The sequence below is a fragment of the Pan paniscus genome, chromosome 21 (genome assembly GCF_029289425.2).
Source record: "Pan paniscus chromosome 21, NHGRI_mPanPan1-v2.0_pri, whole genome shotgun sequence".
NCBI classification, from domain to species: Eukaryota; Metazoa; Chordata; class Mammalia; order Primates; family Hominidae; genus Pan; species Pan paniscus.
Genome location: NC_073270.2, coordinates 57,402,644 through 57,426,062, shown reverse-complemented (window position 1 = coordinate 57,426,062; position 23,419 = coordinate 57,402,644). Strand labels below are relative to the sequence as shown.

At 44.7% G+C, this 23,419-nt stretch overlaps 1 protein-coding gene across 1 annotated transcript in view; it reads left to right on the top strand.

Annotated features, from left to right (window-relative positions):
• The window catches only part of ATP9A (ATPase phospholipid transporting 9A (putative)), a 172,545-nt gene that overhangs the window by 96,043 nt on the left and 53,083 nt on the right, over positions 1 to 23,419 (top strand). The window contains exons 12-14 of the mRNA XM_034947069.3: positions 2,347 to 2,489; positions 3,486 to 3,598; positions 16,484 to 16,696. Coding sequence (XP_034802960.1) covers positions 2,347 to 2,489; positions 3,486 to 3,598; positions 16,484 to 16,696 — 469 coding nt within the window. The remainder of the gene's footprint in view (positions 1 to 2,346; positions 2,490 to 3,485; positions 3,599 to 16,483; positions 16,697 to 23,419) is intronic.

The following is a 23,419-nucleotide window of genomic DNA, read 5'->3' as shown; positions in this document are numbered from 1 at the left end:
TAGAGCTCCTGTCATCAGCCAGCTCTGCAAGGTTGATAGTGGCTGTTGGGACTGCTGTGTTGAGAAGGATTCTGAGCCTGCATCTGGGCTCAAAGGGAAATGGTGTTGTGATTGACAGCAGTGTCTGCTGTAGGTGTGCAATGAAAGCTTGGTGGCACATGCCAGTCCTTTGCCTACCTGATTTGGAGGTTGAATAAATGGTTATTTATTTATTTATTTATTTTTGAGATGGAGTCTTGCTCTGTCGCCCAGGCTGGAGTGCAGTGGTGCGATCTCAGCTCACTGCAGCCTCCACCTCCTGGGTTCAAGTGATTCTCCTGCCTCAGCCTCCTGAGTAGCTGAAATTATAGGCTCCTGCCACCACGCTTGGCTAATTTTTGTATTTTTAGTAGAGTTGGGGTTTCACCATGTTGGCCAGGCTGGTCTGGAACTCCTGACCTCAAGTGATCCACCCGCCTCAGCTTCCCAAAGTGCTGGGGTTACAGGCGTGAGCTACTGCACCTGGCCTGGTTTTTAAAAGTGATATAAATAATAGATTTTCATAGTAGAAAAAAGTGAAGGCCTGTATTAGCAAAAGAATAAAATATAAATCACCTCTGCTCTCACTACCAAGTGATAATCATTGTTAATAGTTTGGGATATACTTTTTTCTAGAGTGCTTTTGATTTTAGAAAAAGGGGAGTTTGGTCTACTATAATCTGCCTTTACAAAAAATTGGAGCAGTGTGTTTTGAATAACTTTTCACATCGCTTGTATGTGTGTCCCATCATTTTTTAGAGCTGCTCTGTGATGTGGGTTAGCAGTCTACTTTCCCCCATATTGTTCTGTTTGCTTCTACTTTTTCCCCATGATCATTAGTAAATATTAAATTACATATTTTTTCCCTGAAACTTTCAGTGCTTATACTCTCTCTTATACTTGATATATTATCTTATATTTGGTCTTCCTATTTTATATATTTAGATCATCTTGGTGAGAATTTGTCTTTTTCTGGGGACAGAGATTGTCGTTTTGTGTAAAACAGTGTGACAGGGACAGGGGGACTGTGCCCAAGTCAGCATGCTCTGGATGGTGGATTCAGAGGATAAATACATACACTTTAGTGACTTGACTGCTAGCAAAACAAGTATTCAATCTAAGTGACGTGGTAGCCTTCAAAGTTCTACCTGTAACATGATTAAAAATTGGTGAGTCGACTCTTCATTTGTCCCAGGGCTAGCCAGTAAAATGGCAAGCAATTTGATTAGTTTATAGGATGATGAATTAATGTGAAGACTTCTATTTACTTTGTGCAGTAAAATTAAATTTCAAAATGAATATAATACATACAATGGAGTACTCTTCAGCCTTCAAAAGGAAGGAAATTCTAATGCACCTTACAGTGTGAATGAACCTTGAGAACGTTATGCTAAGCAAAATAAGCCAGAAAAATAAGCCCCCCAAAAAGTCAGAAAAAGTGTATGATTCAACTTACATGCAGTGTCTAAGGTAGTTAAATTCCGGCCAGGCGTGGTGGCTCACGTCTGTAGTCCCAGCACTTTGGGAGGCCAAGACGGGTGGATCACTTGAGCCCAGGAGTTTGAGACCAGCCTGGGCAACATGGTGAAACCCCATCTCTACTAAAAATACAAAAAATTAGCCGGGCGTGGTGGCACACACCTGTAATCCCATCTACTCTGGAGGCTGAGGTGTGAGAATCGCTTGAACCCGGGAGGCAAAGGTTGTGGTGAGCTGAAATAGCACCACTGCACTCCAGCCTGAACAACAGAGTGAGACTTCGTCTCGAAAAAAAAAAAAAAGTAGTCAAATTCATAGAAATGTAAGTAGAGTGCTGGTTGCCAGGGGCTGCCAGGGCTAGGGTTGGTGGGGGATGGGGCGTTATTGTTGAATGGGTGTGGAATTTCAGTTTGGGAAGATGAAAGAATTATGGAGGTGGATGATGCTGATGGCTGATAACATTGTAAATGTGCTCAGTACTATAGAATGGTCAATTTCCTGTTACGTATATTTTACCACAATTAAAAAAATGAATATAGCATCAAAAATATATTAGCTTAAGGGATCAGTAATTTTTCTGAAAGATGAGATGGAAACCACTACCCCTTCTGTATTTTAAGTGACTTCAGTCCATAACATGAGCTTTGTGACAATAATGGATTTGTTCCGTGTGTGACTTGACGGTGGTGCTGGCTCTTGCTGAGTCTGTGCGTTCAGCTCCGGCAGTGTGCTTCTGCAGGGAGTGAGTCCGGATGCGATGGCACATGTGTTTAGAGTCCATGTTTTTATAAAGATACAAGGAGCCTTACATCTGTCCTGTTAACCTGTTTGCTCTGGTTTTGTGCCTAGTTTGCGCGTGAACCTGGACATGGGCAAGATCGTGTACAGCTGGGTGATTCGAAGGGACTCGAAAATCCCCGGGACTGTGGTTCGCTCCAGCACGATTCCTGAGCAGCTGGGCAGGATTTCGTACTTACTCACAGACAAGACAGGTGAGCTGCTTTCTGGGACCTGCGCAGGATTCCTGGTGAGAGAAGATGCCTGAGGGCTTTGGCTGAAATTCTTGGGCTCTCTCTGGACATATGAGAGATGCGTGTTGCTGCTATTTTATTCCCTTCATCTTTTGATGAAGATTCTTTGGTGATGAAGATGATGATAACAGAATTATGTGCAGAATACAATTCTGGGGAGTTTCAGTGCGGTCACTCCTTCAGTCCTCACCCGAACCTTGTGAGTTAGGTAGTGTTTCTGTCCCCCTTCCACAGATGAGGAAATGTGGCCCAGAGAGGGTAAGTGACTTGTCACGGGCGCATAGTAGCCGAAGCAAGCTTTAACTCAGGCAGTCAGGCCTGATCTCTGACCACACCCTGATACTGCTACGCAACTTAATGCTTGTCCAGGCATTAGGCTATCAGAGTGGTGAAGAGCAAGGATTGGGAGGGGGAAGATCTGGTTTCAGCCTCATCTCTACCGCTTAATGTCCATGGGGTAGAAGGGAAGCTAATGCAAAGATCCTGGGCGGCTCACCAAATCAGAGAAAAATGAGGTTTCTGGAAGGAGAGCCACCAGGAAAGTTCTGGATAAGTCAGCATTAGGACCCTCCAGGTGGTCTCTGTAGGGCTCTGCCATTAGGGATGTATCTTTCTACTCAAGGGTCAGAATCCTTCAAGATAGAATCTGATTGCTCTAGTGTATGTCATTTGTCACCCTCTTGGCCAACGGAATGGGCCAGGCCCCTGATTGACAGTCCTCTTGGGCCACCTTACATGGTGTGGTTAATTTCCCCTGGGAAAGCTAGGAAGCCATTTTCAAAAGGGGAATGGGATTCTAGGCAGGCAAAATGCTGCAGGTGTCTTCCCCAGCAGGGACAGTACTGACTGCAGTGTGTGACACAGGGCAAACTCTCCAAAGATGGCAGCTGTCATTACTGTTAATAATAACAAACATCCTGAGAGACAGGCCGGCCACTCATTTGTCTTGTGTTTTAGGCACTCTTACCCAGAACGAGATGATTTTCAAACGGCTCCATCTCGGAACAGTAGCCTACGGCCTCGACTCAATGGATGAAGTACAAAGCCACATTTTCAGCATTTACACCCAGGTAAAGCCTTCCATTTCAACACCGAAAACAATTCTTTGACTTTTTTTTTTTAACAGCTATATTGAGATGTAATTCACAATACCATACAATTCACCCATTTCAAGAGTACAATTCGTTGTTTTTTTTTAAGCATATTCAGAGTTGTGCAACTGTCACTGCAATCGATTTTATGTTTACCCCAAAAAGAAGCCCTCTACCCATCAGCAGTCACTCCCCAATACCTCCCTTCTATACCCATGACACCCACACTTCCTTTACACTTTGAATAAAATTGCATTTGGGGTCCTTCCCTGTCTTCCCCATCTTCAGGGCTAATCTGCTCTGCTGAAGTGCTGATGGACATTAGGAAAAACCTGTGAGAAAATTATATGCCCATTAAATAGAACCAGAAGGAACCTGCTGGTTGATTATACTTCAAGTTTACGACCACGTTGATATTTTCCCTTTCCCTGGCTATGACCCGGAGCACCAATAACAAATGGTCTGCTTGTGAAATAATCATGACGTTATTGATTACCTTTAGTTTCTCATCTACATTCAACTCAACAATCATGAGGAAGAAATTAGTTCATCAGAGATGACTTGCAGTTTATCTGTTCCTACCTTTATTTTTCCTACCAAGTTTCCCAAAAGCAGTCACTTTTCAGAGAAAGTATTACTGGCAAATATCCTAATATTCCTAAAGTGTTAGACCGGTGGGTCCCCATCTTGGCTGTGTGTCAGAATTGCTGGTGGAGTTTCAAAACAACACAGAACAAAAACGAGACATTTATTTGGGCTTGATACCCTGGAGATTCTTACTCATTAAGCCTTAGGGCAGGGCGTGGCTTTGGGTTTTAAAAGTAAGACAAACACACCCCTTGCTAATTCTGAGGCACATCCAAGGCTGAGCCAGACCGCGTTAGACCAGCTCCATGTTGCAGCACTTGTTTGGAGATAACAAGAGAATAAGGAGGTCATATTTTGCTTAAATTCGTCGAAATAGAGAACATTCCCATAGTCAGAAGACCATAAGAAATATGAATGAATTATCTCTGTATACAGGTTAAAGGCAGAATCCCTGAATACTTCTTGATACGGTCATAATTGACATTTAATTTTCTGGAACATTTGTCAGTGGGCTGGATTTCCAGGCTGTCTCCTGAAAATGGCAGAGCAGGGGACAGTGTGACAGTGGGAGTGGATGTTAAGTTAGAACAGCTGACTTGACACGGTTCTTGTCATCATCTACAACCAGCAACAAAGCCCTTGTTGCTGTTCCAGGCTCCATGGGGAGGCGTCATGGCTGGTCTCCAAATGGATCCATGGACCTTTTTCAAAGATGTACTTTAGCACTATTAAGAAATCACGAGGAACTTCCCTGGACAGGGAGGATGAGCCGCACAGCCCCCGTTTCCTTTCTGTCTCTTTGACCGTCTTCCTCTGTGTGGTGATTTGGGGTTGGTGTCTCTGGGGCTCGGTGCTGGATTCTGTTATGTTGTTCCCCGGATGGCCCCTCACCCTGCTTCTATCGCTCTGTGGATGCTGATGGCTCTGTCTCCATCTCCATCTCTAGGCCTGACCTGGAGCTTTGGATTATAATGTAGCCGAATGTTTGGCATTGCTGCATGTGGCTCATAAGGATGCTGTACCTGGGACCCCTCCTGACTTTCTTCCCTCATCCCCTAAACCTATTCTCTCCCAGGGCTGCTTGTCTTAGTGCACACCACGCCCTCCATCCTGGTACCCTCGTCACCCCAGCTGACAGCCACTGCCCCTTCTCCAGTACCTGCTCCCACCCGATCACTAGATCACCCCTTCGGCCTTTTTGTTTTTTTCCTTCTCCCTTTCTTCCCTTCCTTTCCTTACCCTCCCTCCCCTCCCCCAGCCCCTCCCCACCTCCCAGCCCTTCCGCCCCCCCCTCCCCCCCCCCCCCCCCCCCCGCCTCCCTTCCTTCTTTGGTAACAGGGTCTCACTCTGTCACCCAGGCTGGAGTGCAGTGGTGCAATCACAGCTCACTGCAGCCTCAAACTTCTGGGCTCAAGCGATCCTCCCATCTCAGCCTCCCAAGTAGCTGGGACTACAAGTGTGCACTGGGTATGCACCACCACACCTGGCTAATGTGGTTTATTTTTTATAGAGACGAGGTCTCACTGTGTTGCCCAGGCTGGACTTGAACTCCTGGGCTCAAGTGATCGCCTCACCTCCCAAAGGCTTCCCAAAGTGTTGGGATTACAGGCATGATCCACTGCGCCCAGCCACCTTTGGCCTTTTGTCTTCATCCCTTCTCACTCACTCAGCAAGGTGACCCCCTTCCTTGCCTGTCTGCCGTGACCCCCTGCACAGTAGCTGCCCGGCTTTCCTTCTTGCTGTCCTCTCAGGAGCCTCTCGGTACCATCAGCTCTGTGGTGGAGTCTGAGACTTCCAGTGGGATCTAGCCTTGGTCTTCATCCCCTCCCCTTTCCCGTGGTTCAGCCTTCCAGGCAGGGTGAGCTGCCTTATTTCTGTGTCTTAAATAATTAGACCCTTCCCTCGGAGCCACCAACCCCAAATGCCCACCAGGCTCCTTCTTGGGGGGGCTCATTGATTGGATTGTCATGCATATCAGCACCCAGCTACATGTCTGTATCGCTCGCAGCCCCTTCTCGGTCGTGCTGACTCTTGATGGTTATATTAGACAGCTTCACAGGTGGTGGTGTGTACATCCGGTGGGAGTTACACCCATGCCATGTTGCTGGTATTTTTAAGAGCTCCTGGTGTTTACGGAAGCCATCCCCTCTCAGGATATTTGTGTATTTTAGCTTTTATGGTTCATTTTCGGCTTAGCACAGATAACACTCTTTGTAAAGTGTTGAAATTCAGAAAACCACACTTCTTACCGTGAACCCCACCTCATACTCCTTCCTTAGGGGAAGCTCATAAATCAGTTTGCCCATCCCGGCCTTGAGTCTGACACAGCTGTGTGTTGTGGGGTTAGGGTTAGCTGTGCGAGGCTGGGGTGAGCTCAGAATTCCAGTACAGATCTACCCAAGTGAGAGTGTGTGCATCTTTCTCTCATGATGTCTAAACATCCTGGCATAAGCACAGGACCACGTGTGTGATGGGACATATGGAAGCTTTTGCATGCTTTTTTAAAACCAGTTTTATCGAGGGATGATTTACATACCTGAAAGTTCAGCCATGTTGAATACACAGTGTGGTGACTTTAGTAAATTTGCAGCTGTGGAACCATCCCAAATATGCACATCACCCCTGCTCCCACTGCAGTCACGCCTCCCACCTTAGAGCTTCGTAAGGGGTTCTTATACCAATGGTTCTTTCTTCTTTTTCTTTCTTTCTTTTTTTTTTTTTTGAGACACAGTCTCACTCTGTTGCCCAGGCTGAGGTACAGGGGTGCGATCTCGGCTCACTGCAACCTCCACCTCCCGGGTTCAAGCAGTTCTCTGCCTCAGCCTTCCTAGTAGCTGGGATTACAGGCACCTGCCACCACGCCCGGCTAATTTTTATATTTTTAGTAGAGACGGGGTTTCACCATGTTGGCCTGGCTGGTCTCAAACTCCTGACCTCAGGTGATCTGTCCGCCTTGGCTTCCCAAAGTGCTGGGATTACAGACGTGAGTCACCATGCCCGGCCCAGTGTTTCGTAAAGTACAGCCTTTGGAACCCCTGCGCTAGATCACTTGGGCCAGAGTCAGGAGCACAAGGAGTGGTGCCCAGACCTGCAGTTTTAACAGGTGAACCAGGTGTTTCCAGAGTACAGTAGCATTGGAGAACAGCTGCTGTGAAACTGAGGTTCATCCCTGTTCAGAGCATGGGTATCTAAACCTGTGGACTCCAAGGAAGAGTTTGCAAGATGACCCACTGGGGTACAGGAAGCGCCTCTTTACATTTCAGTTCCATCTCCAAAATTAATGCAAAATTAAAATCTTACTAATACTATTGAGGTTGACCCAGGGGCCCTCACTCCATGTATCAGACAGGTACTTGTCAGGTCCGGTCCTTGAGGTGTCCTGCTGAAGGGGCTGGAATTCCACAGTTGTTTATTTTCCCAGTGTTGAAATGTAGGCCGCAGTTTATGAGTGTCCAGGTGACTTGTTCTAAGGATGTGGTTGAACTAAACTGGACTCATAAAGAGAGCAGGTGGTTTTAAAAGATTCCTGCAGGAAAGCTTCAGATTATTAATGCAAGGCCAAGTAAACAGTAAGAAAATGGCCAACACATTAGGAGAGAAAACTATAACCAGCTAAGGACTTGTGATGATTTTTCCCCTGGGTTATTCATTTACTGGTACTTTTTTTTTTTTTTTTTTGAGACGAAGTCTCACTCTGTCGCCCCATCCTGGAGTGTAGTGGTGCTATCTTGGCTTACCACAAACTCTGCCTCCCGGGTTCAAGAGATTCTCCTGCCTCAGCCTCCCGAGTAGCTGGGATCACAGGCATGTGCCAACACACCTGGCTAATTTTTTTTTTGTATTTTTGGTAGAGACGGGGTTTCACCATGTTGGCCAGGCTGGCCTCGAACTCCTGATTTCAGATGATCCGCCTGCCTCGGCCTCCCAAAGTGCTGGGATTACAGGCTTGAACCACCACGCCTGGCCATTTACTAGTACTTTTAATGGAAAAGGGAGATACAATTTAAAAACCATAAAATTTGCTCTTTTAAGCATATGATTCTGTAGTTTTTAATATGTTCACAATACTGTGCAAACATTGGTACTGTCTAATTTTAGAACATTTTTATCACCCCTAAAAAGAAAGCCCACATCCCTTGAGTTCCCAAACCCCCCTGCTCTATCCCCCCAGCTGTCAGTCTACTTTCTGTCTCTGGATTTGCCTATTCTGAACATTGCCTATAAATAGAATCAAACAATATGTGACCTTTTGTGTCTGGCCGGTCTTCCGTTTAGCGGAGTATTTGCAAGGTTCTTCCTGGTTGTAGCAGGTGTATGTACTTTATTCATCTTTGTAGCTGAATAACAGGTATGATGATTTGAAATTTAAGTTTAGGCTGGGTGTGGTGGCTCACGCCTGTAATCCCAGCACTTTGGGAGGCCGAGGCGGGCAGATCACGAGATCAGGAGTTTGAGACCAGCCTGACCAACATGGTGAAACCCCGTCTCTACTAAAAATACAAAAAAAAAAAAAAAAAATTAGCCAGGGGTGGTGGCGGGCACCTGTAATCCCAGCTACTCAGGAGGCTGAGGCAGAAGAATAGCTTGAACCCGGCAGGTGGAGGTTGAAGTGAACTGAGATCGCGTCACTGCACTCCAACCTGGGTGACAGAGCGAGACTCCTCTCAAAAGGAAAAAAAAAGAAATTTAAGTTTAAATCTATAATTCTCAGTGTTCCTTACCCCAAGTATATGTTATTTTGAGATATTAGCTAATTGTGTGAGAAATGCTATTTTTCATTTTGTTTTCTTATTTATTTTTATTTTTATTTTTTTGAGACAGAGTCTTATACTCTCTTACCCAGACTACGGTGCAGTGGTGCCATCACAGCTCACTGTAGCCTTGACCCCTCAGGCTCAGGTGATCTTCCCACCCCAGCCTCCCAAGTAGCTGGGACCACAGGCATGCGTCACCATACCTGGCTAATTTTTGTATTTTTTGTAGAGAGAGGGGGTGTTACCATTTGCCCAGGCTGGTCTCGAACTCCTGGGCTCCAGCAATTAGCCCACCTCAGCCTCTCAAAGTGCTGGGATTACAGGCATGACCCACTGCAGCCAGCCCTGTTTTTCATTTTTATCATAGGATTTTAGAATTTTTTTTCTTGTTTTGTAATGTTCAGTAGTACAATACAATATTTATACAAAGATCAATATATATAGATGGAAGGTACTTGAAAAACTTTTCCTGCTGGGCATGGTAGCTCATGCCTGTAATCCCAGCTACTCTGGAGGCTGAGGCAGGAGACTTGCTTGAACCCAGGAGGTAGAGGTTGCAGTGAGCTGAGATCATGCCACTGCACCCAGCTTGGGTGACAGAGCAAGACAGTCTCAAACCATAATTGGGATTATTCCACATACTTTGGTCTGTGAACTGTCATTTTTCATTTACTGAGTTTTTTTTTATGAGCGTGTGAGTTTGTGATTTATTTTTCTACACACAACATATATACACAGGATGCACTCAGTTCATCAGTACTGACTGCCAGAGAGCGTTCTTCTTACTTTCTGCATCCACAGAAAACAGATACAAAGTTCAGTTTATGTTCTCTTTTTTTTTTTTTTTTCTCTGAGACGGAGTCTCGCTCTGTTTCCCAGGCTGGAGTGCAGTGGCGCCATCTCTGCTCACTGCAAGCTCCACCTCCTGGGTTCATGCCATTCTCTTGCCTCAGCCTCCCAAGTAGCTGGGATTACAGGCGCCTACCACCACGCCCAGCTAATTTTTTGTATTTTTGGTAGAGATGGGGTTTCACCATGTTAGCCAGGATGGTCTTGATCTCCTGACCTCGTGATCCACCCGCCTCGGCCTCCCAAAGTGCTGGGATTACAGGCGTGGGCCACCAAGTTTACATTCTCTTGAGGAAGAATTTTTTTTGTTGGTGTGGTTTTCTCTGGGACATGGAGCCTACTTCATTTTTTACTCATTGAAAAAACTTTCTGGTATTTATCAAAGTTTTTTTGCAGAAAAAATAAATCATACGGCCAAGCACAAAGACAAGACATTGAATTCACCTGTATTCATATCATTCGGCAGTAACCAGTATTAATACCTGGGTGGATAAAACGCCAAATGCTCTGCCTTTGTGTGTCTGGATAGATGCGTTCTTTATTTCTCTCTGTCTCTGTTTTCTTTGCAATGAGAACCCATCATATTCCTTTCTTTTTTAACTAGAGTTGACCACCAGAATTGCCTGTAAAGTTTTAAAAATATAAATATAAATACATGCCTGGGCTGTACTGCATTCTTTGGGTCTGGATCTTAAGTATGTATATTTTAAAAATCTTTTTTTTTGAGACAGAGTTTTCGATCTTGTTGCCCAGGCTGGAGTGCAGTGGTGTGATCTTGGCTCACTGCAACCTCTGCCTCGTGAGTTCAAGCGATTCTTCTGCCTCAGCTTCCTGAGTAGCTGGGATTACAGGTGCCTGCCACCATGCCAACTAATTTTTGTATTTTTAGTAGAGACCGGGTTTCACCATGTTGGCCAGGCTGATCTCGAACTCCTGACCTCAGGTGATCCGCCCGCCTCAGCCTCCCAAAGTGCTGGGATTACAGGTGTGAGCCACTGTGCCCGGCGTGTATATTTTAAAAAATCTTTATTGGTTATTCTGAGAAGCCTTCCTGGTTAAGAACCACTGCCAGAATAACACTATTTAACTTCCTTCTTTTCACTCATGTCAAGGTTTTTAATGGTTTCATAACACAGTCCAGACTAGAGTAAGACAAGTGAGGAACTCACATAGCAAATTTAACCGGGTGCCAAAAAAAAAATAAATAAAGCAAATCATACTTTGGTGAAAAAAAATTTTTTTTTTTTTTTGAGACAGAGTCTTGCTCTGTTAACCAGGCTGGAGTGCAGTGGCGTGATCTCAGCTCACTGCAACCTCTGCCTCCCAGGTTCAAGCAATTCTCCTGCCTCAGCCTGCCGAGTAGCTGGGATTACAGGCACCTGCCACCACGCCCAGCTAATTTTTGTATCTTTAGTAGAGACTGGGTTTCGGAAACTCTGTTGGCCAGGCTGGTCTCGAGCTCCCGACCTCAGGCAATCCACTCTTCTTTCCCCAAAGTGCTGGGATTACAGGCGTGAGCCACCACACCTGGCGCAGTGCAATATTTTAAAAACTCAAGCGCAAAACATTCATGAAGAACGGAATATTGAAATTTTAAATGAAGGCAAGATCCAACCTTGCGCTAGCACAGTTCAGTTGCGCTAACTCACCCTGGTCCTAAGCCCTGGATTTATAGTTTCAGTGGCTGTCAGGCTTCTCATTATTGGGGCTGGATTATTCTTTGTCATGGGAGGCTGTCCTGTGTCTTGTAGGAGGTTAAGCAGCATGCTACAGATTTCTATAGTACCCCTGTCCCCTCACAGTTGTGACAACCAATTATGTCTCCAGACATGACCAAATGAGGGTCAAAATCATCCAAGTTGAGAATGATGATGATATATGGGTACATTTAAATTTATTGACTTTGTGTTGCATGATGATGTCTGCTCTAAAACAGTAAACATTGGATTTACTTAGTCACTTAATCAGCCTGTGGCTCAGCTGATTCATTTGGAGGTAGTAGCTCTGAGCCTGTCTCTTTGATGGTGGCCCTTTGAGGTGAATGAGTCATCAGCTCTGAGCTTTTTTGATGTGGCAGGTTAGTTAGGGTTATCATAACAGAAATTCTTTATCTTTAATAGTGTATTTCTGGCTGGGTGCAGTGGCTCACACCTATAATCCCAGCACTTTGGGAGGCCGAGGGGGGAGGTTGACTTGAGCCTGGCAGTTAGAAAACAGCCTGGGCAATAAGAGGGAGACCTTGTCTCTACCAAAAAAAAAAAAAAAAAAAAAAAAGCTGGGCATGGTGGTGCACGCCTGTGGTCCCGGTATTCAGAAGGCTGAGGTGGGAGGATTACTTGAGCCCAGAAGGTTGAGGCTGCAGTGAGCTGTGATCATGCCTCCTCACTCCAGCCTGGGCAACAGAGTGAGACCCTGTCTCAAAAAAAAAAAAAAAAAAAGTGTATTTCAGTCAATTGCAACCCATTCCTAATATCCATTAATAGTATGAATGCCCATATGTGGTGAAGTTTTAACTGCATTTGGAAAGAAAACTGGCATTCCTGGTGACTCAATGTTTAATTTTTGTATTAATCTTTTCTGTAATAACAGGCTGGAGTTCTTGTCAGGAAATGGCCCTAGCCGTGGATTACTAATGGGAAAGGGAAGCCTATTTTCCCTGCCTTGGTGTCTCATTTATTGGCTGGGATGCTATAAATGACTCAGGGGCTTTATAGGATTCGAGACACCCGCCCAGGGGCCCAAGTCAGGGCCCTTTGTATTTGGAGATCTTAATTCCTCTCCCAATAGTGACCTGTGCTTGGTTCTGAAGTCACTTCTGACCTCATGTGGAGCTGTTCTGCCCTCCCTCCCTCCATAAGGGGACCAGTGGTTTTTCCCCAGGGCAAAAAGAGTCATAACCTGCCTCTGTGGATGCCACATCTGTTTTTGTTTTCCCCTGGTATTTTTTAAGTAAGAAGAAATGTGTGTAGGTTAAAGGGCCTATGGGGAGGAGGTTGGAGATAAACACTGTACAATGTGAAACTCTTCCATATGGGGAATGTGAGGATGTTTGAAGACCAGGCCTAAGACAGGCATCATCCAAACACAGCCCCTGGTCAGTTTCAGTGCCTTAAGGATGTATGCGCATGACCATTTGGTGTGCAAATGAGACTTTATTTAACAATTAAAAGAAGCAGTTTCAGCACCAATGAGTATTTCCTCTCCTTCCTGGAACATTTTAGTAGGAAAGGTGGGAAAGTATTAATTTAAGAGAGAAAGATATGTGGGTGGAGGCATTGAACCTGTGGCCTGTGATGTTGGTCAGGCTATCATAGTAGTCTTCTAATTCATTCGTTGTCAGATTGTCTCCTGAGTGAGGCCTTTGTGAACATCTGACCGTCTGTGGTTCTCTTTTTGCCTTGCTTGGGAATTGTTTCACCTGGAATACAAAATCCCATGGCTCTGTGTTATCCTATGTTTGAAATATTAGTGGAAGCATTTGACTTTTGTAGATATGAAAGCAGATTGCTTTACAAAATCCAGAAGTTCATGAAGGATGCCCTCAGTACAGCTTTTCATTTAAATCCATGGATACTGAAACTTGCCAACCACAGTAATTACTTTGTCAAAGGTCTTGTTATTGCGCCTAATGTTAAATAACGATTTGGTCCAGGTGCTAAGGAATGCAGACAGAAATGAAGACACGTGTTTGTGGCTAGAACCTAAATTATAGAATTTAAAAAAAAAAGGGTTCTCGATTTAGTCTCTCCAATAGAGAACCTTTCTGTAAATCTTTTCTTTATAATTTTAGAGTTAAATTCTTTATAATTAAAAGCACTCGGCAAATAATGATTCATTTAAACCGGAGTTCTGATTCATTACTCTAATTATTGTTACCATGCAGTGCCCTTTGGCCTGGAAGTGAAACTCGTGTGCTCCTGACACCAGAGGTTAACAGAGCAGGAAGGCAGAGCGCTGTGTCCCCGCAGTGACCAGAATAATTTAGTAATTGTCTAATTACCTGAGGAGTCTAATGCTACTACTAAAAATAGTATTAAAAAATTAAATGAAAGTCATTTTCTTGTTTCTTGTAACCCATCTGTTCTCTATTTTGGGCAATCGGGTGTCATGGGTGTAAAGTGCGACTCATTTTAAAGGATCAGATCACTTCTCTCCTGTTGGATAAATATGTTTTTAATAGAATGTAGAATCTGGTAACTCCATACACATTTCTAGCCTCCACGATTCAGTTAGCTGTGGATTCAGTAAGACTGTTGTAGGTGACCCCTTGTCTAAATCTGTGATTTAAAATCTGAAACTGATGTCGATTTCATAGTTGTTACTTCTTGAAAATGAAAAAAAATTCATGTCAATTGAGGACTCCCTACCACCACCTTGGGACTATTAAGTTATTAATTTAATTGTTCAGCAAATATCTGTTACATACCAGACACTGCCCTGGATACTAGGAATACAGTGATGAGTAACTCACTCAGGTGAGCCTTCTGTTTCTATGGTCTAATGAGAGGGAACCGTCAGGTAAATAGGCCAATTTAGACAATGAAGAGAGTAACACACAGGGTGTTGCCGAAATGTGACTTGCAATGGGAAGGCAAGAGGAGTGCCATGAACTGGGGGGCCCAGGAAGAGCCTCTTTGAGGAGGTAAAGTTGATTTGAGGCCTGAATGATGAGACTGAGCAAGCCAGCCCTGCAGTGAGCTGGGGGATGGGGTTCCAGGCAGAGGGCACGGCAAGTGCAGAGGCCCTCAGGCAGGAAGAAGCTTGGCAGTGCCCAAAGAACAGAAAGGCCAGCATGGCTGGAGCAGAGGGAACGGGAGGAAGATGGCATGAGGGACAGCTGGAGATGCAGGCAGGTGCTGATCAGATGTGAGGGCATTTGGCTTGTGTTCAACAATGAGCCGTAGATTGTTAACAAGTGCCTTTCCCCACCCCCGCCCCCAGTGGTCTTAATTTTCATTATATTCTAAAGCAGTAGAACCCTTTCTTCAAAGGAAGCCTAGGTGGGGGCCGGGCACGGTGGCTCACACCTGTAATCCCAGCACTTTGGGAGGCCGAGGCAGGCGGATCGTTTGAGGTCAGGAGTTCGAGACCAGCCTGGCCAACATGATGAAACCCCATCTCTACTAAAAATACAAGAATTAGCAGGGCTTGGTGGCGGGCGCCTGTAATGCCAGCTACTCGGGAGGCTGAGGCAGGAGAATCACTTGAACCCAGGAGGCGGAGATTGCAGTGAGCTGAGATCACGCCACTGCACTCCAGCCTGGGTGACAGAGTGAGACTCATGTCTCAAAAAAAAAAAAAAAAAAGGAAGCATAGGTGGCACCCGATGTGTGACAGAGGAACGGAGCTGCAGGCTGCATCTCCCATCCTGCTGCAGTTGGTGGTGCTGAGCGGGTTTCTCAGGATTCCTGGGGCTCAGTGTGGAGCATGGATTGAAAACCATCTCTAGTTCACTCCTCTCCTGCCTCAGCCTCCCGAGTAGCTGGGATTACAGTGCCACCACACCCAGCTAATTTTTGTATTTTTGTAGAGACAGGGTTTTACCATGTTCGGCAGGCTGGTCTTGAACTCCTGACCTCAAGTGATCCACCCGCCTTGGCCTCCCAAAGTGCTGGTATTACAGGCGTGAGCCACCGTGCCCGGCCACTCCTCTCGTTGACAGGAAACAGCCTCAGAGGACAGACACCACTTGCTGCAGGTGTCCTAGCTGCTTACCGCCCATCCAAGAATAAGGCTTAGCTTTGGTTACCCTTTAGTGCTCTTTTTACCATGTTGCTCAAAACCATTTTTCCAAGACTTAACCCATTCCTGGCCTTTCAGGGGCTGAGCTGTGTTGCCAGTTGGAAAGGAAGGGATGGAGAAGGCCAGTTGTATGCCATGGAGCTGCCTCTCAGGCAAGAGCTGGGGTCTAAAGTCAGCCTGCAAGGCAAAACTTGAGCACAGTTACCATTACACCCAAAAGTCTAGCTTCAGTGGGGAGCCAGGTGCCGTTTTGCAGTGAGTCCCATCCGGCCAAGGTTTCCTCCGGCTGTTCCTGACGCCTTGCTGGACTGCCCTGGATTGCTTGTTGCTGATGGTTGTTACTTGCATACGGTACCAGATGAGGTTGTTGCCTTCTGTTGTAAACCAAGAAGATTGTGAGCTTAAACAGTGGTTCTAAGCCGAGGGTGATTTTGGCCTCTATTGGACATTTGGTGACATCTCTTGTCACAACTAGGGGAGTGCTGCTGGCGTCCAGCGCATCTGGTGGCTGGAGGACAGGGATGCTGCTGAACACCCTATATAATGTCCCCCAACATAGGAGTACCCAAGTGGGGAAGCCCTGCTCTGAACTACCGGGATCCCTTTCAGTGCAGTGGGGTCCTCATTCTGTCAAAAGCCCCCGACACCACCCCAGGGAGGATAGATTCACTCAATCTGCAGGTAGAATCGTTCTCGTTCATTAAATTGTATTTTTTTTCCTCTGTCTCTTTTTCTTTTTTTTTGCCGAGCATAAATGACAAACCCTGAAAATTGCATGTCATTTATTTGCAACATCATTGTAGATATATCTAAGGGTTCTGTGTGTTGGAACAGTAGAAAAAAGAAACAATAGCTGCATGGCTGTTCTTCCACACTCTCCAAATCATTCCTGCCTCTGGTCATCTTCCTTGTTCATTTCTCCTTCCTGTAGCAATCCCAGGACCCACCGGCTCAGAAGGGCCCGACGCTCACCACTAAGGTCCGGCGGACCATGAGCAGCCGCGTGCACGAAGCCGTGAAGGCCATCGCGCTCTGCCACAACGTGACTCCTGTGTATGAGTCCAACGGTGTGACCGATCAGGCTGAGGCCGAGAAGCAGTACGAAGACTCCTGCCGCGTGTACCAGGCATCCAGCCCCGATGAGGTAAACCTGGGCAGGTGCGGCAAGGCATGGGGAGGCCCTGCTTGTTTTCTCTGTGCTGGAATTAGGCGTTTTCTAAGGAAGCAATGTGTCAGGGCAGACAGGAGCCAGGATGATGCAGGGCTGCTGGGAGACACATTTTCAAATACAAGAAAGAAACACCTTTCCTCTAAAAAGAATAGCCTTGGACTTGAGGTATAGTCTGAATTAGGAAAGTTAGAGATTTTGTTTTATAACTCAAAAGGCCAGCATAACAGGGCACAAGGTCCCATTTAAACCACATACTTTAAAAAAGATGTAAATAATTAAGATAAACTCCACATTCCATACAGTCTACCCATTTAAAGTATGACTTTTTTATTTTATTTTTTTCCCCGAGATACAGTCTCACTCTTTTGCCCAGTCTGGAGTGCAGTGGCGTGATCTCGGCTCACTACAACCACCCACTCTGGGGTTCGAGTGATTCTCCTGCCTCAGCCTCCTGAATAGCTGGGATTACAGGCACCCACCACCATGCCCGGCTAATTTTTTGTGTTTTTAGTAGAGATGGGGTTTCACCATGTTGGCCAAGCTGGTCTTGAACTCCTGACCTCAGGTGATCCACCGGCCTTGGCCTCCCACAGTGTTGGGATTACAGGCGTGAGTCACTGCGTTGGTGAGAATGGCTTCTTAATATAGTTAGTATATTTTGGGATTTTTTTTTTTTGCAACCATCATCACAATCAAATTAGGATATTTTTATCACCCCAAAGGAAATTCTATACCCACTTTCCTGCTGTACTCCCTTGTCTTCCTCATTCCTCCAGCCCTAAAGCACCCACTAATCTACTTTCTACCTCTATAGATTTGCCTATGACAGACAGTCCAAACATCTGGAACCATACAATAGGTGGCCTTTTGTGATTGGCCTGTTTTACTTAATGTTTTCAAGATTTATCCATGCATATTCACTCATCAATGCTTCATTCCTTTTTATCACTGAATAATAATCTGTTTATGGATATATTACATTTTATTTATCCATTCATCAATTAATGCACATTTGGATTTTTTTTTTTTTGTCTATATAGATAATGCTGCTATGGACAATTGTGTACAAGTATTTGAGTGGGTGTAGATTTCTGTTTCTCTTGGGTATATACCTAGGAGTGGGTTGGCAATGTCATATGGTGACTCCATAGTTAACCTTTTGAGGAGCTGTCTGTCTGTTTTCCAAAAGTGGCTGCACTATTTTACGTATCTACCAGCAACGTATGACAGTTTCCGTTTCTCCACATCTTGGTCAATCGTTGTTACTGTCAGTTGTTTGGATTCTGGACGTTCTAGTCAGTGTGGAGCGGTATCTCATTGTGGTTTTGATTTGTATTTTCCGGATGGCCCCTGATGTTGAGCGTCTTTTCGTATGCTTATTGGCCATTTGTTTATCTTCTTTGGAAAAATGTCTATCCATATCCTTTATCCATTTTCATTTTGTCTGTTTTTCTTTTTGTTGTTGAGGTGTTGTTTGTTTGTTTGTTTTTGTTTTGCTCTGTCACTCAGGTTGGAGTGCAGTGGCACGATCTTCCCGGCTCCATCTCCCAGAGTGCTGGGATTTTAGGTGTGAGCCACAGCGCCCGGCCACCTTTCAATATCTTTTAATTTACTTTTTAAAACGTGAATTTTCCTATTGATATAGTTTGTATCCTCCTTTTTTCACTTACTATTTTATCATTTCTGTTTTCTAATCATCTTGAATATTATTAAAAACATTCTTTAAGAATTGCTACCTATGCATATACCCTAATATCCTAACTATTCTCATAATTGGAACTTCTCATACTGTAGGAACTTAGGTTATTCCTAATTTTTAGCAATGATATTTATAAGTATTTTGCAATGAACATCCTTACACCTTATAATTCTAGAAGTGGCGTGATTGGGTTTATGAATTCAAGAGATACTTTTGAGTAGACTAACACTGTGATATTAGTGCTAACAAGACAGCCCCAGGCCCCTAGGGAGGAGGCTTGTGTGACACAGTATAGTGTGTGACTTACTCCCGGGATCCAGCTCCACACTTGGGCGGTTACTTATGCTTGCTGTGCCTCCAGATCTGTGCCATGGAACCCCCACAGTGGGGCTGTTGTGAAGCCCCAAGTAGGCAGTCATTATATCTTGTGGGTCAAATTGAATGACCTATTTTATTTTTAGAGATGGGGTCTCGCTATGTTGCCCAGGCTGGAGTAGTGCAGCGGCTCTTGATAGGTGCAATCATGGCTCACTGCAGCCCTGAACTCGTGGGTATGAGCCATCCTCCCACCTCAGCCTCCTGAGTAGTCAGGACTACAGGCGTGTGCCACCATGCCCGGCTTTAAATGAGTATAAGGCTCATGGTAACTATGGCCAGAGTGCTTCCCAGAATTTTTCTTTTTTTTTAAACATTTAACTCTTCTACCAGCATTGGGAGGAATCCCAAATTTTTTAAATCCATTTTAGGAAGAATGGGGCTCCTAAAGTTCTGGACCAATTTGCAAGTATCAGTGAGCCTGCGGTTCCTGGCGGTTGGGGGATGGCACAATGAACATCTTTCCCAAAGTTCACAAATGGAAGAACGCTTGAGGGTCATCTTCTGTGTCCTGGTGCTTCTTTCTCCCTTTTTTAGGCAGTGGAATTTGTCACCTGGGAGACTCCTCCTTCCAGCCTGCAGGGTGTTTGTGGAACAGCTCAAGCTATAAAACCCAGTTCATCCGTGACTGTTGACATTTGAACCAGGCTTTTTAGGAGTGAAAAATGTTGCACACCCCTGGCTACCTTCTGAGATGGGAATTGTGTGCAGAAAGAGAGAGGGGGAGGGAGGGTAGGTTTGGGTGATTGTCCTGATCTACTTGGACTTGTGCCATAGTAAGTGACAATTTCAGGTTTATCATCATTTCTTCTTTCTGTGGCTTGGCAGGTTTAGTCTGTTTTTCCCTTTGGGAATGATACTGTGGAATAGCGATGTCAGAGAGGGCCATATTTTTGGTAGCTATGGACTTGGAACCAGTAACCTGTGGGTATTTGATGGAATTCAAATTTATTTTATTTTATTTGAGCTCCTGACCTCAAGTGATCCTTCAGCCTCCCATAGTGCTGGGACTACAGGCGTGAGCCACCGTGCCAGGCCTTTTTTTTTTGCTCTGTCGCCCAGGCTGGAGTGCAGTGGTATGATCTCGGCTCACTGCAACCTCCACCTTCCGGGTTCAAGCGATTCTCATGCCTCAGCTTCCCAAGTAGTTGGGATTACAGAAGTGCGCCACCATGCCTGGCAAATTTTTGTATTTTTAGTAGAGACAGGGTTTTCACCATGTTAGCCAGGCTGGTCTCAAACTCCTGAGCTTAAGTGATCTCCCTGCCTCAGCCTCCTAAAGTGCTGGGGTTACAGGCGTAACCACCGCACCCAGCGGAATTCAAATTTGAGCAAGCTCCAGATGCTGATGATCTGAGAAGCAAGTCCTGCCTGAGGCCCCTGATGCTCCTGTTGGCATCTCTGGAGGCTTTAATGCCTGTTGCCCACTCCTCTGCTCCCACTGGACTTTGGTGTATTTGTTTTAGGGCTGTGCAAAGATTTTTCCATGAGGATAAATCTTTCATGGAATGCTTTGCACTTCTCGGCCTCTTTTTCTCAAAGTGAATGGTACTTTATCTCTTCTGTGGATGAATTGCACTTGAAATCAGATTTGTCTTGTTTTTCTAAGATTCTGAATCATGATTGAGAAAAAAAAAAAAGAACTACTTTCCTTTGGCCTTTGGTGTCTTCAGAGGCCAGTGTTACCTTTTTGCTGTGGTTTTTTTTTTTTTTGAGACGGAGTCTTGCTCTGTCACCCAGGCTGGAGTGCAGTGGCGTGATCTCGGCTCACTGCAAGCTCCGCCTCCCGGGTTCACAACATTCTTCTGCCTCAGTCTCCCCAGCAGCTGGGACTACAGGCACACGCTGCCACGCCCGGCTATTTTTTTTGTATTTTTAGTGGAGATGGGGTTTCACCGTGTTAGCCAGGTTGGTCTCGATCTCCTGACCTCGTGATCCGCCCACCTTGGCCTCCCAAAGTGTTGGGATTACAGGCGTGAGCCACTGCGACTGGCCTTGCTGTGGTTTTTTTTTTTTTTTTTTTTTTTACAACTTTTATTATTTTGTATTGCACAGTTATTTTATGTCTATAGTAGAACACATGAATGCATTGATCAGAAAAGTAAAAAGTAGCCCATAATCTTACTAAAGGTATAGTCATTGTTAATGTCTTCCTGATCAGCCTTCTAAACTACTTCAGAGGCCGCCTACTGCCAAATACAAATAGGTTTATATAAATGCCTCATGAGGCTCAGAGGAGGCTAAATCTAGTTCAGGTGAAATCTTTCAGAAAGCCGTACTGTTTCCAAGTCCCTGTAGGATTCTGCAGAGACTTGGCTGGCTCTAGAATCGTGCCTTTGAAATTCAATATCAATAAAACATTGCTAGCCTAGGCAAGGTCAGTTTATGGAACATGTGTAGAAACCAGTATGCATTTTACTTGGTTGCTGCTGGAGTAATTTCTACCAGTTGGCGTAGGATTCATTTCCTGTAACAGAAAGCAGGATTTCCTAAATTTGTTTCCTGTGCACATTCCAGCTGGGGAACCTTGAAGTGTCTTTATTCAGCTATCGATTACAGCCTGGGGGCGCTGGGCCCTCCCTGCCACCGTACAGTAAGTCACGGAGGAAATGAAATAGATACAGTTGGACCCGGAGGAGCGGAGCACTGCTCAGATGCTGGAGCGAGCAGGCCTCAGCCCTGACAGCATCCCACCATTTCCAGGATGTTCCACAGTGTCGAGAGTGGGTGGTGGGGAGTGGCAGTGGGGGCCTTGGTGATAATGCAACTTTCCAAGCCTTTGTTTCTTGGTTTGAGCCAGGAGGTGCTGTCCTGTAAGCAGCTAGGATCAGCTCTGTCCATGGCTCATTCACTTGTCTTTTCCATGAATTTTTCATATTTAAAAACTTTTTTTCTTTTTTTGGCCATTCGCTTTTGAGACAGAGTCTTGCTCTGTCGCCCAGTGGTGTGATCTTGGCTCACTGCATTCTCTGCCTCCCGGGTTCAAACCATTCTTCTGCCTCAGCCTCCTGAGTAGCTGGGACTACAGGCGCCCACCACCATGCCTAGTTAATTTTTGTATTTTTAGTAGAGACAGGGTTTCACCATGCCGGCCAGGCTGGTCTCAAACTTCTAACCTCAAATGATCCACTCACCTCGGCCTCCCAAAGTGCTAGGATTACAAGCGTGAGCCACCACTCCCAGCCAAAAAAGGTTTTAAAATCACAAGTACTAATGTCTTCACTACAGAAAAGGGAGAAATTGTAGAATCAAAAAGAAGATAAAAAATAACCTGTGATTCTTGCCACCTGGCGATAACTACTACTGTTTATGTTCTGGTATAGATTTTCTCAGACTCCTTCTAAATGTATGCATATTTAAATATACATATATATTTATTTTATTGTATGTGTATTTATATAATATATAAGATATGCATATTTATATAATATGTAAATATTTACATATTATAAATATGTAAAGAAATATATATAATGTAAATATATGTTATATAATATATTATGTAAATATATATTATATAATATATTATGTAAATATATATTATATAATATATTATGTAAATATATATTGTGTAAATAATAATTTTAATATTGAAATAATATATAAATATATAAAATAATATTTACTTTGTGTGTGTGTGTGTGTATGTGTATATATATATATATATATATATATATATGGAGAGAGAGAGAGAGGACCAGTACAGAATCATGCTGTAGTACATATAATTAAACAGGAAGGAGGGTGAATTAAGTAACTTCCTTTAGAAAGTCATATGGCTTTCCGAGATTGCACCACTGCACTCGAGCCTGGGCAACAGAGCGAGACTGTCTCAAAAAAAAAATTAAAAAAAAAGAAAGTCATATGACTTTCACATTTCTGTAGGACTTAGGCTTGTGTTCAGGTATACGTGTGTGTGTGTGTGTGTGTGTATGTGTGATGTATTTTCCTGTGTGCCATGTTAGTATGTGTGTGCACATGGATGCACTTGTGTGTGTATGAATGAAAGCTGCTTGCTGTATTTCACTGGGCCTTGAATAGCTGAATAATTCCAGAGCAATGAATCAGCAGTTCTAGGTAACATGCAGAGTGTCTGCATGGCTAGCACACGCTCATGGCACAGAGTGAGAAGCCTGTTGCTCTCCTTCCCTGACTTCCATTCTCCCAGGCTTCTTCCTCTGCGACACCCGCTGTTATTAATATCTGGGTATACTTGCAGAGATAATTCTTTGCATGTATTAGAATTACCCTCACGCTTCATTAAAATATATATATATATATATATATATTTTTTTTTTTTTTTTTGAGACGGAGTCTCACTCTGTCACCCAGGCTGGAGTGCAGTGGCACCATCTCGGCTCACTGCAACCTCCGTCTCCTGGGTTCAAGTGATTCTCCTGCCTCGGCCTCCCGAGCAGCTGGGACTACAGGTGCACGCCACCATGCCCAGCTAATTTTTGTATTTTTAGTAGAGACGGGGTTTCACCATATTGGCCAGGCTGGTCTCAAATTCCTGACCTTGTGACTCACCCACCTTGGCCTCCCAAAGTGCTGAGAGTACAGGCGTGAGCCACCGCACCCAGCCTATTAAAGTATTTTTTAAAATTTAAAAGCACAACTGT